This window comes from Arachis ipaensis, chromosome B10, assembly GCF_059453495.1.
Source record: "Arachis ipaensis isolate K30076 ecotype BB chromosome B10, ASM5945349v1, whole genome shotgun sequence".
Lineage (NCBI taxonomy): Eukaryota > Viridiplantae > Streptophyta > Magnoliopsida > Fabales > Fabaceae > Arachis > Arachis ipaensis.
The window spans coordinates 59,625,451-59,641,184 of record NC_142435.1 but is presented as its reverse complement, the minus strand read 5'-3'; the positions used below and the strand labels follow the sequence as shown (position 1 = coordinate 59,641,184).

Below are 15,734 nucleotides of genomic sequence, written 5' to 3'. Positions count from 1 at the left end.
GCGGATAACCTGTCTTTTCCTGCCTTGGTTTCAGATTTAGTCTCTGCAGTAGGTGTGTCCTCTCGGGCAAGCGACACGAAGGTCATGATCCCTAGAGCGGATCAGTATGTCCTAAACTGGAAGTATTGATACGTAAAAAATTAATTTCACGTAATTACCGGCAAGTATACCGGATCGTATCAAGTAGTAAAACTCACTGGAGTGAGGTCGATCCCACGGAGATTGGTAGATTAAGCAACTTTAGTTAAATGGTAGATTTAGTCAAGCAAACATGGTTTTGATTTCATGAGATTTGTGATTTTTGAACATAATTGCAAAAATTTAAATGGCAAGGAATTTAAATAACTAAAAGATAGAAAGAAAATGAAAGTAAATAACTGAAACTTAAAATACAAGAAACTTAACTGACATTTAAGATAAATTGTAAGAAAGTAAAGATTGCAGAATCTTAAAGAACAAAAGAGTAAATAGCAAGAAATAGAGAAATAGAATGTAAATGATAAGAATAATAAATTGCAAGAACGTAGAAGGGAATTGGGTAATGGGTATTCAAACAACTAAAGAGCAAAAGAAATGAGAATTAATAATGTAAAGGATCATTAAGGATCGGAGATGCAAATTCTCATGAATTGATGTTGATCAATTTCTTCTCAATCATGGGTATAGATCCATGGCAAATTGTGGGTAATTGAGTCCCAATCTCTTGGTAACTCAATTTCTCTCAACACAACCAATTGCCACTCTCGTGATCTAATTGTTCATGAGAAGAGATGAAGTTCAATTTCTAATCCAAGCCACACAACTTCCAGAATCTCAACCAAGGGAGGTTACATCTCACATACTAACCAAAGTGTATTGATTAAGAAAATCATGAAAGGATGAACTCTAAACTGAATTATGTGACTCATTTCTCAAACTCACCACATAATTCATATAGATTAATCCCTCTCTTGATGGTGATTGAATCTGTGAAGAACAAGAGTTTCCTCTTAGATGAACCACTTGAATTGAGAAGGAAAAGAAAAGTTATCAATCCATTCAAATGAGCAGAGCTCCTCCCCCTAATGAAAATGGGGTTTAGTGAATCATAGCTCCAATTTCAACAACAATTGCAAAGATGAAAATTAAACTAAGTGTAGAGAAGAATGAAGAAGAAGAAGAAGAAGAAGTTCTTAAAACTCAAATTCAAATTGCAAGAAAAACAAAATAGAAGACCGGTGAGAAAAAGTAAAGAGTAAAAATGCTAGTGTAATAAAAAGTCTAAGTGTCAAAAAGTCTAGGTAAAGTTCCAAAGCCAAAAGTCTCCTTAAGTATCAAACTCTTCTCTATTTATACTACTCCTCAAACTCCTTCAGAGATCTTTAATTTGGGCTAGCAATGTGGGCTTTTTCTTTGTTGAATTCTTGGCTCAATTGAAGAAGTGTTACTAAACAGGGGAGAAGGAGCTTGTTCATGGCCCAATGGCTTGGCATTTTTGCCAATAACGCTAGCCTTAATGCACGTTGGCAACGTGTATGGTATTTTCCTGGGAGTGGGCTTTGTTACTTGGGCGTTGTAAGCCCAAGTTGTTGCTAACAACTTGGCTTTCCTTCTTCTTGGCTCTACTTTGCATGCCTAATGTTGCCCAGAATTTGAGTGTCAATCTTCTGCTTCAATATGGACTATCATACATCATTGAAAAGCTTAGAATGTCTTCTTTCTAATGCACTTGGAATCATCTCAATTGGATTTTTCTATCTCAATTTATGCTTCCTCAAAGAAGGTAAGGTTAGGCTGCCAAGTTTGTTGAATTTGTTGCTGAACACGCCCCTCTCTTCCAAGTTGGCAACGTGCCAAACCTCCCAGGGCTGAGACATGGGGCTGGCGTTGTTGCTGAACACGCCCCCTTGTTGGCACGTTGGCAACGTGCTCGTTGCTTCCCTCCAGGGCTGAGACATGGGGCTGGCGTTGTTGCTGAACACGCCCCCTTGTTGGCACGTTGGCAACGTGCTCGTTGCTTCCCTCCAGGGCTGCCTTCTAGCCTTCAACTTTGCTTGTCACATTGCCTTGGAACACGCCTTTAGAACTTGGCATTGGCAACGTGCTCGAGTGAAAGGATTGCTCTCTAAGATTGCTTGCTACGTTGTCACAAAACACGCCTTCAGAACTTGGCGTTGGCAACGTGCTCGAGCCGTCCTGAAGGCTCCATGCTTGCTGCTTGGCGTTGTCATTGAGCACGCCTATGCATTCCAACGTTGGCAACGTGCCTGAGTTGAAGAATCATCATCCAAGCTGCCTTGAGTTGTTGCCAAACACTCCAATGCATTCCCAAGTTAGCAACGTGCTCTTCATTCTCAAGGTTGCCTAGCTTGCTTGTATGATGCGTTGCCAATGAACACACCTATGTATCTTGGCGTTGGCAACGTGCTCTTTATTCTCTAGCTGGACAAAATCTTCTAGCTCAGCGTTGCCTTGAAACACGCCAATGGAGGCTGGCGTTGGCAACGTGCTCGATGGGTGGAAGGCTTGGAAGTGCTCTTCATGGTTGCTTCCTTCCTAGCCCCGAATCCTGGCTTGCTGCGTTGCCTTGGAACACGCCTCTTGTTCCTGGCGTTGGCAACGTGCATCTCCCCTTCCTGGGCCAAGTCTTCTATCTCAGCATTGCCTTGACGGTGTCCTCAAACACGCCCCCCCATCTCTAGGTTGGCAACGTGCTTGAGGCTTTGAAATTGCTTCTCTCCAAGGCCTTGCTTGCAGCGTTGCCTCTAAACACGCCTTTGGACTCTGGCGTTGGCAATGTGCATGAGCTTCTGACTTGCTTCCCAGAGTTGCTTACTGCGTTACCATCAAACACACACCCTTTCTCCAAGTTGGCAACGTGCTTGAGCCTTCATCTTTCTTGCCAAGTTTTGCTTCTTGGCGTTGTTGCCAAGCACTCAAGTAGTAGTACAAGTTGGCAACGTACAAACCCTTCCCAGAATCACTCTACAGGGCTGCTGGCATTATCAACAAACATGCTAGTAGTAACCCAAGTTGGCAACGTGCAAGTTCTCTGCCTCCTTGCCAAGCTTGATGTATTCTCAAGGCTTCTTGCTCCAATTCTTGCTCCAGGGCTCTTTGCTTCACCTATCATAAACCAAAGAAACTTCCTCAAAGTCTTGCCATCTTATGCAATAATTTCAAGGGAATCATTCACATCAACTTGTTTATAAACTCCTTGAATATTTGCATGAATTTGGCCAACATTTACCTAGTTCTTGGTGTTTTAATGCATGGAAGTAAAACTCATAAAAGTTCTTGTTTATTTCAAAGATGATGAATGAAATTAAGCTAAAACTAACTAAACTGACTAACTAATATAACAAATACGCGAATGCATCACAACACCAAACTTAAAATATTGCTTGTCCTCAATCAAGGGATAAAATAATTTGACACAAGAATCTAAGATGCAAGAATTGAATGTCTTAACAGAGAAGAATTCTTCCATGAAAAATGTCATCCTCAATTGTGTAGTCATCTGTTTAGTGCAACTGATCAAGGCTAATCCAAATTCTTAGTTGAAATGCTTGCTCCAATACTAGGTTGGTTAATTTCACTAGACTCTTTTTCTATACCTTAGCACATAGTCCTTAAGCTATTCTTTTCTCTACTTCTCTTTTCTCCCTTTTTCACTTTTCTTTTGTTTCAATTAAGCTAAAAATCTTGTCTTAAGGCGGCTCTTTAGCATAAGCTTTCAATCAACAATCCCAAACCAGTTGGTTTAAGTTGTTAAGTGTTGAAGCACTCTTAAAGATTTACTAACTCAAGCCTCTCTCCTTAACACATTCAATCACAGGCATATAACATTGAAACTTTATCTGGATAGTGGTGTCCAGCACCTCTTTGGGTTGCTAAATGTTCTGTTATAGAGCTACTCTTGAATGTGAGTTTTCAATCGATAATCCCGAGTTAGTTAACTCAAGTTACCGGGTGATGAAGCACCCCTCGGATTTACTAGCCCAAGTATGTCTCCCAACATCAATCACCACAGACACATATCCAAATTTTGTCATTGATGCCTAGCCTTTCATTCTTTTGTTCTTTGTTTTCTTTATTTCTCTTTTTTTTTCTCTTCAAAATTTGGTGTATTACTTCATTGTTAAGGATCTTTGTGCTTCTAACTTCTTGAGTCTTATAATCCTTAACCAACTAGTTTTGTGTAAGCAAGCATCTTAACTCCTTTTGATTTCTTGAGCTCTTGATTCGTTCACAATGAAAGTATATATGTACTAACACTTTGTATCAGACTATCTTGTTCTCTTAGGCTAGATTTCTTTCTGTCTTCGTTCAAACTACATCTTTTATTCCATTGACAAGTAAAAGCATTTAAGACAAGCAAACATTCCAGGCATGTGAGTGATACATGTAATAAGCAACATAACCGAAAATGCATAAAGAAAGACAACTTAGAAGGTATACCATGTTTCAGACATACATCTTCTTTATTTAATAAAGTACTAAAGAAAAGAACTTCACCACCTTTAGTCTTTATGTCCCTTTCCTTTGCTCTTTGGATCTTCTTTCTTTTTCTTTCTTATTTCTCCTTGTTGTTTTGTTGTTGAGTCCTCTTCTTCTCTTTTCCATATTCCTGAGCTTATCATCTTCTCCTTTAGCCTCTCAGCATTGAATCTCACCCTTGCAAGTTCCTGCTCTTCAAATACCTTGCGCGCTTCATTAAAACTTTTGATTTGTGGGTTGAGCAATGGGGTGCTCCACAAAGGTAGCTGAGTTTTTCTTGGGTGCATATATCATAGTCAATTCTGTCTCTATGTCTGGCCTCCTTGAATATTCTGCTTTCATTGAACTCTTTGTGAAATGTGTCATGTCTAGCATCCAACCTATGGAGAAGCTCCCTTTGCTGAGCTTGCTCTTTCCTTAGTTGAGCTTGTTCCTGTATTACCTTTTCCATGGATCTTTCATATTCAACAGTTGAATTGTTGATGGCTTCATACATCTTGGCATATTGTTCTTGTTGTAGTTCCATCATGTGTATTTGATATTCTTTTTGCTAACTCATCCATTGAACTTGAACTTCTCTTTGCTGATTCATTACCTGCCAAAGGTCCCTTTGTTGTTGAGCTTGTTCCTCTTGGCTTCTTTGAATTCGTGAATATTGCCCAGAGATTCCTTCCAAAGCGGCTTGGAGTTGATTCATGTTCAAGGTACTTGTTTCTTCCATTTCTTGAGGCTCTTCCTCTTGTCTTGCTTCTTTCCTTTTCTTTTTTCTTGCTAAAGGTTGTCTCTCCAATTGGGTTGTGGTGACAAATTCCAATCTCTCCTTGGTGAGAGACTTTCTAATAGATACGACGTCAGTTTCTTCAAATTCTTCGAGAGGTACTCTAGCATCTTCACATAAGCGCAGAATAGTACTAGGATATCTTAGCCAGCTGTCCTGTTTGACCTTCTGAGCTATGTCAATGATGTTCTTGGCTATAATTTCTCCAACATTGATCTCCCCTCCTTTCATTATGCAGTGGATCATTATTGCTCTATTCACTGTTACTTCGGAATTATTTGAAGTAGAGATCAATGATCTCCTCACTATGTCATGCCATCCTTTTGCTTGAGGTATGAGATCACCTCTTCTGAGTTTGAGTGGTTGTCCTTGTGAATCCAACACCCAATCTGTGCCTACTTTGCACAGGTCACCTAACACATCTACATACCTTGGATCATTTTCAACTCTTTCCTCATAGCTAGCTTGTTTGAACCATTTTGGTTTGACCTTTAGCACCCTGTTGATGGCATTTGGACTAAAGTCAACAGTCACCCCTCTTACATAGCTCATGTATGGCTCTTCATCATCAAATTCTCTTATCACATTAGTGTAAAACTCATGGATGAGAACCATGCTCACTTCTTGAGGTTGGTTACAGAAAAGCTCCCATCCCCTCTTCCTAATTATTTTTTGTATCTCAGAGTATTCCTCCTTTCTTAGCTTGAAAGGTAACTCTGGGACAACGTCTTTGCCTGACATCCAACTAAAGATGCGGTCATTGTGTTTGGATTTGAATCTTCTTCGATCAAAGGTGTTTTGTTCTTCACCTTCTACGAGTTGCTTGTCCTTCCTAGCTCTTGATGATGAGGCCATTGAAATTGAATTGCACAAGGGTGAAATCTTCTAACACCAAACTTAGAAGAATGCTTGTCCTCAAGCATAAAGAAAGTGTTTATGAAGGGAATTTAGATGGATGTGGCAACAAGGTAAGAAATGCAAGCTTGGAGGTGATTTGAGGAACTGTGGTGATGGGGAGTAGTAGATATAGAAGTAAGGGCAAAGTGAGGTTTGATGATCCTGGTTGGAGTGTTTTAAAGTCATATGTATGGTGGAGGGATGGTCTTGATGGTTCGGTCACAGCATGGGAAGCATGCTTCTTTGTGCCCAATGCATGTTGAGTTGCTTTTTCCAATGCACAAAATTCAAGACTCATGTGATTTTCTTTCCCTTGTGTTTCCGTGACTTCTCTTCAAAGATTCTCCCATCACTTCTTTCTTTCACTTCCCTACAGCAAGAATACAAAGGCTTTAGAATTTCTTGTATTTGGATTCATACTTTTTTTTTAATGATTGCTTTCATATCACTAAAAGAAATAACTACACTATTGCTCCATGTCCTAGTATTTCCGTGTATGTATGGACACCAAACTTAGTTTGTGACTAAGTGTTGTAAAAAGAAATTTTTTTGCAATTATTTCAAGATTGGCCACACCAAACTGAGTTCCTTGCATACACTATGTGCTAGTTCACTCATTATTCTCTTAGATGTTTATGATGCAACCTCTCATTATTGATCACTAAAGCATGAAAATAAAAGACTCCTGTGCATGGGTTGCCTCCCATGAAGCGCTTGTTTATCGTCCTTAGCTTGACATTGCAGCTCTTTTGCTCATGTTAGTAAGTGCAGATTTTCTTCCTTGCTCCAGGGGCCACCAAGATAAAGTTTCACCCTATGCCCATTAGCTGTGAAAGTCTGTTTTGAAGCTTCATCAAGTAATTCCACATAGCCATGAGGGGATACTTTGGTGATGGTGTATGGACCAGTCCATCTAGACTTGAGCTTTCCAGGGAAAATCTTCAGTCTTGAGTTGAATAGCAACACTTTTTGGCCTGGTTCGAATGTTCTTTGGAAGATCCTCTTGTCATGCAACCTTTTTGCTCTTTCTTTGTATATTCTGGCATTTTTATATGCCTCCAATCTGAATTCCTCTAATTCATTGAGTTGTAGTAACCTCTTTTCTCCTGCTGCTTGAGCATCTAAATTCAAAAGTTTGGTGGCCCAAAAGGCCTTGTGTTCAAGCTCCACAGGGAGATGGCATGCCTTCCCATACACCAGCTGAAATGGAGATTTTCCTATGGAAGTTTTGAATGATGTTCTGTATGCCCAAAGTGCATCATCCAGCTTCCAAACCCAATCCTTTCTTGTTGCTCTCACATTTTTCTCCAGAATCCTCTTTAGCTCTCTTTTAGCAAGTTCAGCTTGCCCATTTGTCTATGGGTGATAAGGTGTGGCCACTTTGTGAGTAACTCCATATTTGTGGAGTAGAGAATTTAATTGCTTGTTATAGAAGTGGCTTCCTCCATCACTTATAAGTCCCTTGGGCACTCCAAATCTAGTGAGGATGTTTCTTTTTAGGAATTGTAATACCACGTTGGTATCACATGTAGTGGTGGCTATTGCTTCTACCCATTTTGAAACATACTCCACTGCCACCAAAATGTATTTGAATGTGTAGGACGGAGGGAAGGGTCCCATGAAATCTATTCCCCACAAATCAAAGAGCTCCACTTCCAAAATGAACTTCTGAGGCATCTCATTTTTCCTTGTCAAACCCCCTGTTCTTTGACATTCATTGCAATGGCTCACAAAGTCTCTAGCATCCTTGAAGATGGAAGGCCAGTAGAAGCCACTTTGAAGCACCTTTGCATCAGTTCTTTCAGCTCAAAAATGGCCACCATAGCTTGAGTTGTGACAATGCCATAGTATGTCCTTCATCTCAACCTCCGGTACACACCTTCTTATCATTCCGTCTGGGCACCTTTTGAATAGAAATGGTTCATCCCAGAAGAAGAACTTAGCCTCATGTAATAACTTCTTGACTTGTTGTTTTGTGTATTCTTGTGGAATGGTCCTTCTTGCCTTGTAGTTGGCCATGTCTGCGAACCAAGGGATATGTTGGATCTGCAAGAGGTGCTCATCTGGAAATTCTTCATTTATTGATTGAAGGTTGTCTTGACATGCATCTTGTGGCAGCCTTAATAGGTGATCAGCAACTTGATTTTCACTACCATTTCTATCCTTTATCTCAATGTCAAACTCTTGTAGGAGTAGTATCCATCTGATTAGCCTTGGTTTGGCATCCTATTTTGACATAAGATACTTAAGAGCAACATGGTCAGCATATACCAGGACTTTAGATCCAATCAAATATTGTCTAAACTTATCAAAAGCATATACCACAGCTAGTAACTCTTTCTCTGTGGTGGTGTAATTTCTTTGAGTTTCATTCAATACCTTACTTGCATAGTAGATAACATGAAGCTTCTTTTCCTTCCTCTGCCCAACACAGCACCAATTGCAAGGTCACTTGCATCACACATGAGTTCAAAAGGCAATTTCCAACTTGGGGGTGTGATGATTGGTGCTGTGGTGAGCTTAGCTTTTAGAGTTTCAAAGGCATGTTTACATTCATCATCAAAGAAGAAAGGATTGTTTACCACCAGCAGATTGCTTAGTGGCTTTGCTATTTTGGAAAAATCTTTGATGAATCTTCTATAGAATCCAGCATGCCCTAAGAAGCTTCTAACAGCTTTCACACTAGTTGGTAAAGGAAGTTTTTCTATAATTTCTACTTTTGCCTTCAGAACACGCCTTCAGAACTTGGCGTTAGCAGCGTGCTCGAGCCTTCCTCAAGGCTCCATGCTTGCTGCTTGGCGTTGTCATTGAGCACGCCTATGCATTCCAATGTTGGCAATGTGCCTGAGTTGAAGAATCATCATCCAAGCTGCCTTGAGTTGTTGCCAAACACGCTAATGCATTTCCAAGTTAGCAACGTGCTCTTCATTCTCAAGGTTGCCTAGCTTGCTTGTATGATGCGTTGCCAATGAACACGCCTATGTATCTTGGCGTTGGCAACGTGCTCTTTATTCTATAGCTGGACAAAATCTTCTAGCTTAGCGTTGCCTTGAAACACGCCAATGGAGGCTGGCGTTGGCAACGTGCTCGATGGGTGGAAGGCTTGGAAGTGCTCTTCATGGTTGCTTCCTTCCTAGCCCCGAATCCTGGCTTGCTGCGTTGCCTTGGAACACGCCTCTTGTTCCTGGCATTGGCAATGTGCATCTCCCTTTCCTGGGCCAAGTCTTCTATCTCAGCATTGCCTTGATGTTGTCCTCAAACACGCCCCCCCATCTCTAGGTTGGCAACGTGCTTGAGGCTTTGAAATTACTTCTCTCCAAGGCCTTGCTTGCAGCGTTGCCTCTAAACACGCCTTTGGACTCTGGCGTTGGCAACGTGCATGAGCTTCTGACTTGCTTCCCAGAGTTGCTTGCTGCGTTACCATCAAACACACACCCTTTCTCCAGGTTGGCAACGTGCTTGAGCCTTCATCTTTCTTGCCAAGTTTTACTTCTTGGCGTTGTTGCCAAGCACTCAAGTAGTAGTGCAAGTTGGCAATGTGCAAACCCTTCCTAGAATCACTCTCCAGGGCTGCTGGCGTTATCACCAAACACGCTAGTAGTAACCCAAGTTGGCAACGTGCAAGTCCTCTGCCTCCTTGCCAAGCTTGATGTATTCTCAAGGCTTCTTGCTCCAATTCTTGCTCCATTGCCTTCTTGCTCCGGGGCTCTTTGTTTTACCTATCATAAACCAAAGAAACTTCCTCAAAGTCTTGCCATCTTATGCAATAATTTCAAGGGAATCATTCACATCAACTTGTTTATAAACTCCTTGAATATTTGCATGAATTTGGCAACCATTTACCTAGTTCTTAGTGTTTTAATGCATGGAAGTAAAACTCATAAAAGTTCTTGTTTATTTCAAAGATGATGAATGAAATTAAGCTAAAACTAACTAAACTGACTAACTAATATAACAAATATGCGAATGCATCAAGTACATCAGGCCGCCAGTTCCCTCTGTAAGCTCTCCTGCAGATCCATCTTTGGATCCTCCTCCCTCCTCCACTCCACCATCTTCTACACCACAAGCAACATCTACCTATCAGATGTTCCTTCAGATCCTTGAGAGGCTCGACCGGCAAGACCGACAAATGGAGCAAATGTAGCGCCGTAACAAGTGCCGATACGACTATCTGAAAGAACTCATACTTGGTACACACCCACCTTCAGAACCAAAGGACACTCGAGATTCCCCTTCATCCAGTAGCACAGGCAGCCAAGGCAAACCAGACACTGGAGGCGACGCTTCCAGGCCTCCCTTGCTCCTTACTGATGGCACGGAGGACCGGGCCAAGCTTTAAGTGTGGAGAGGTCAGTCCTTGACTTCCGGATGTAACTTCTCTCTCTTAACACCAACATTTCTAGTTTTTCTTTTATTAGATAGGATAGATTGCATGATAATAATTGTTTGCATGTATGTTTTGCTTGGTTAAAGTAATGAGTTTCCTTTCAAGACCCTGTTTTATGATATTTCACTAATTTAAATTGAAAATTTCTGTTAAACTTGTCTGAGGATTATAATTTGGAACATAAATTATAGCAAAGAACACACAACCTGTGAGACTTGAGCTAATTGCATGGTTACACTATTTAACCATAATATTTTTTCTTGTGTGTTTTCTTCTCTATGATTACAATCTATGCTTTGTTCCATTCTATATGTCCATTGTTTAGTGTATTTATATGCTTGCATATGATTGAGGCCATCATTTGTTATTAGCTCACTTATCCTAAATAGCCTACCATTTGAATTACCTTTGTTTGCCACCTTGAGCCTTTTTAATCTCCATTTGTTCTGTATTTTACCACATTACTAGCCTTAAGCAGAAAAATAATTAATTATCCCATTGAATCTTTGGTTAGCTTAAGATAGAGATTGTGTGTTAACTAAGTGTGGGGAAACTGTGGGAAACCTGGGTTAATAGGGAATATGTTATGTTTCTACTTTATTTAAATATTGGGAATTCGGATGCATACTCATATGAGACCAAAAAAATTAAAAATCCATGTGCATTGATATGTTATGTTTAGTTTTATATTTTTAATAAAAAAAAAGAGAATAAGAAAAAGAAAAAGAGAAAATATATATATATATATATATATATATATAGTTAAATTTAATAAAAGATCAATGCACATGTGATAAAATTAAAGAAAAGTTGATACACTGTTCTCGAAGGATTGGCAAGCTTACGTTAAGAGCCACGTTAACCTAGTTAACGTGGACTCTAACGTAGGGGGAAGGGAAGACTCTCAACGTTATTGGGAAAGGTGAGTCCCAATAACGTGTGCGAAGGACCAAGAGGCAACGTTAGTGGTCACATTAGTGCCACTAACGTTGAAGTTAACGTGGACCATCCCTGGGTGAGGAACGTTAGTGAAAAAGGTGATTGTCACTAACGTTCTCGAACCCATACTCTCACTTATCGTTAACGCCACTAACGTCCTGAGCTAAACACCCTGCCTACTTCACACTTTCTCTCTGCAAGTAAAGCTAAGTCCACTGCAGAAGATAACTGCTTCAAACTCAAGATCCAAAGGCCCATATCCAAGACTTGAAGAACCAACTAGAAGATCAGAAGAGTAGTATATAGAGGGGTAGTTTTGAATTAGGAAAGAAGAGCTTTTTGGGGGATTGGAAATTGGGAACTACTCTCTGTATAATTTACTTTCTCTGCACTTCTAGTTCTAATTTTCGTGATGTATTCTCCATCTTTGTTTTCTATTTCCAGAGCTATGAACAACTAAACCGCTTTCATTGGGTTAGGGAGCTCTGTTGTAATTTGATGGATCAATACTAGTTTTCATTACTCTTCTTCTATCTTTTCTCTTGATTTTACTAGAAAGCTTTCAGTCTTCATCCAATTGGGTAGTTATCTTGGAAAAGAAGCTATTCATACTTGGATCTCTTCTGAACCTTGGAAGAGGAATGAAGAGATCATACTAGAAATGCTTTCTCATGTTGGACCAAATTGGGGGTTGGGCAGATATGGTGACATATAATTCTCCCAATACTTTGATTTGGAAATACATGTGGTACAATCAGTGACCATACTTCATCTCTTCTCATGAGCAATTAGACCAAGGAATTGGCTATTGATCAAGATTTGAGAGATTGAATTACCAAGGAATTAGAATTCAATCACTTAAGATTGCCAAGGAGATCAATGAATGCATTGATTGAGGAAGAGATTAAAATGAACTTGATCCGGAGAATGCAACATCTCCTAAGCCCAATGAATCCCCATTTCTGATCTTACCCATTCTCTTTACTTTTTGCCATTTACGTTCATGCTAAATTCCCCATTCCCCATTTAAGATTCTGCAATTTACTTTCCGTCATTTATATTCAGCTCTTTATTTCCAGCATTTACATTTTCTGCCATTTACTTTCCCGCCATTTAATTTCCTGCAATTCTCAAATCAAATTTTGCTTAGCTCAACTAGAACATTCCTCCAATTAAAGTTTCTTGACCAATCAATCCTTGTGGGATTCGACCTCACTCTATTGTGAATTTTTACTTGACGACAATTCGGTATACTTAACGAGGGAAATCTGTTGAGAGACAAGTTTTCGTGCATCAGCCACCTACTAGGGGTGGCCCACTGATGAGAGATTTTATGCCGGTATAGAATTTATCAATAAATCCAATCATGAGTATAGTCTAAATCGACACACAATTCCTCATCAAACAAAGAAATTGTGTTACCACAATCCAAAATTAATAACCGAGAGTATTAGTCCCGAGTCGTTCTCCCTAAGAGTTCTCCAAGATGCACATTATTGGTTAGAAGTTGTATTGGTGTTTTGGAGTTTAATGCAACCAATGAACAAGCTAATAGTGTGAATGACAATCAAGCAATATAAAGGCCTTGGCTAGAAGTGAGAATTAGACTTCCTATCTTCATAATCTCTATCAATTGTGATCGTAATTAGTTATTGCTTCACTTAGTTAACCTCTAGTATGAAGGAAAGTCAAGTGAAAGTAATCAATTTGAGTTCACAAGTCCGAGTCTAACCTTAGGGAAGTCTAGCTTTAGTGACATGCAAATCAATTAGAAATTTCCAATTGATAATCAACAAAGTATATTAATAATTCAAGTGTCTCCAATATATCAACCCCCAAGCCAAGAAGGAAAAGTCTACTCCATAGCTAAAGTTGGCATTTTCTCAAACACTTGAAGAGCAAGGATAAAAGACATGGTAAAATTGAGACTAAACTTGAAATTAACAACAAGAGATTAACAATTGACAACTAGGAACATGAAATTACCTCAAGCTTGATGCACGGAAAACTTGTCTCTCAACAAATCTCCTTTCGGCAAGTGTACCGAATTTGTCGTCAAGTAAAAACTCACAATAGAGTGAGGTCGAATCCCACAGGGATTGATTGATCAAGCAACTTTAATTAGAAGAATGTTCTAGTTGAGCGAATCCAGAATTTGGGTTGAGAGTTGCAGAAAATAAAATGGCGGGAATGTAAATAACAGAAAAGTAAATGCTAGAATTAAAGGACTGGAAGTAAATGACTGAAAATAAATTGCAGAATTGTAAATGGGAATGGGGGATTTGCTCATAAAAGTAAATGGCAGAAATTAAAGAGAATGGGTAAGATTAGAGATGGGGAGTTCATTGGGCTTAGGAGATGTTGCAATTCTCCGGATCAAGTTCATTTTCATCTCTTCCTCAATCAATGCACTCATTGATCTCCTTGGCAATCTTAAGTGATTGAATTACAATTTCTTGCAATTCAATCTCTCAAATCTTGATCAATAGCCAATTCCTTGGTCAATTGCTCATGAGAAGAGATGAAGTATGGTCACTGATTATACCACATGCATTTCCCAAATCAAGTATTGAGAGGGTTATAGTCACATACCCATCCAAACCCAATTCGGTCTAGCATGAGAAAGAATTTCTAGCTTGATCTCTTCATTCCTTTTTCAAGGTTCAAAAGAGATCCAAGTTTGAATAGCTTCTCTTCCAAAATAACTACTCAATGGGATGAAGATCGAAAGCTTTCAAGTAAAATCATGAGAAAAGATAGAAGAAGAATAATGAAAATTAGTATTGATCCATCAAATTACAACAGAGCTCCCTAACCCAATGAAAGGGGTTTAGTTGTTCATAGCTCTTGAAAATGAAAATAAAGTTGGAGAATACATCATAGAACTAGAAATTGCAGAGAAAGTAAAATACAGAGAGTAATTCTCTTTTTCCAACTTTCAGAACTCCCCTTTTAACAATTCAAAGCTACTCCTATATATACTACTCTTCTCAGCTTCTAGTTTTCTCTTCAAGTCTTGGGCCTTTGGATCTTGAGTTTGAAGCAGTTCTTTTCTTCATTTGGGCTTGGCTTTACTTGCAGAGAGAAAGTGCTAAGTGGGCAGAGATTTTAGCTCAGGGCGTTAGGGGTGTTAACATTTAGTGAAAGTATAAGTTCGAGAACGTTAGTGACACTTAACATTTTCACTAACGTTCCAATGTACCCCTTTGCCTCACATTAGAGCCCACGTTAACTAGGTTAACGTGGCTTCTAACGTGGCCTTGCCAAACTTCGAGAACGTTAGTGACACTCAATATTGTCACTAACGTTCCAGTGTGCCCCTATTTGCTTCACGTTAAAGCCCACGTTAACCTAGTTAACGTGGCTTCTAACGTGGCCTTGCCAAACTTCGAGAACGTTAGTGACACTCATCATTGTCACTAACGTTCCAATGTGCCCCTAGATCTCACGTTAGAGTCCACATTAACTAGGTTAACGTGGCTTCTAACGTGGCCATTCTTAGCCGTCCCAACGTTAGTGACAATGTTGAGTGTCACTAACGTTGGCTCATCATTCATTCCTCATCGTTAGCTTCCACGTTAACTAAGTTAACGTGGAAGTTAACGTGGCTCCTTGGGGGGTTGTGTGGTTGCTTCCAACGTTAGTGACAATGTTGAGTGTCACTAACGTTGTCGACAACTCTCACTTCTCACGTTAGCTCCCACGTTATCCAAGTTAACGTGGGAGTTAACGTGGTGTGTTGCATCCTTAGGCCAACGTTAGTGACAATGTTGAATGTCACTAACGTTGGCTTCTCTTCCCCCTTTAATGTTGGAGGCCACGTTAACTAGGTTAACGTGGGCTCTAACGTGGCCACTCATGAGTGTTTGCCAACGTTAGTGACAATGTTAAGTGTCATTAACGTTGGCTCAACTTCCCTTCTCCACGTTAGAGTGCACGTTAACTTAGTTAACGTGACTCTTAACGTGGGCAATGATGGCTTTGAGAGTGTTATTGGCAATCACTTTTCTCATTAAGCTTGCAAGTTACCTCCCTTTCCTTGCTTCCTTTGGTCCTGAAATCAAACAACAGAGTGCATCAAAGTTCTAGTCCAAGTCATGGGTAATGCAGCATACAATTTGTCACTAAATTCATGCAAAATCCTCATGAAATAATGTAAAATGCACAATGTATGCTTGAATCAAGATGTAAGTGAATATCTACCTAAAACTAGCTTATTTTCCAAGGAAATGCATGAAACTACCTTAAAAA

At 39.7% G+C, this 15,734-nt stretch overlaps 1 protein-coding gene across 1 annotated transcript; it reads right to left on the bottom strand.

The window, feature by feature from the left end:
* Positions 1 to 6,907: 6,907 nt before the first annotated feature.
* On the bottom strand, positions 6,908 to 8,173 carry LOC148580216 (uncharacterized). Its single transcript, XM_088491802.1, has 3 exons — positions 8,034 to 8,173; positions 7,667 to 7,952; positions 6,908 to 7,510 (listed from the first exon to the last, which is right to left on the bottom strand). Exons 1-3 carry the CDS (start codon positions 8,171 to 8,173, stop codon positions 6,908 to 6,910), a joined length of 1,029 nt encoding a protein of 342 aa, XP_088347928.1.
* Between the last annotated feature and the right edge of the window lie 7,561 nt (positions 8,174 to 15,734).

Excerpts from the sequence above, each read along its gene's own strand:
- LOC148580216 (XM_088491802.1), bottom strand. The coding sequence starts at position 8,173 with ATGGCCAACTACAAGGCAAGAAGGACCATTCCACAAGAATACACAAAA. Across the intron at positions 7,953-8,033 it reads CCAGACGGAATGATAAGAAG|AACTGATGCAAAGGTGCTTC; the intron begins GTGTGTACCGGA and ends TTGAGCTGAAAG. Across the intron at positions 7,511-7,666 it reads CTACATGTGATACCAACGTG|ACAAATGGGCAAGCTGAACT; the intron begins GTATTACAATTC and ends TATCACCCATAG.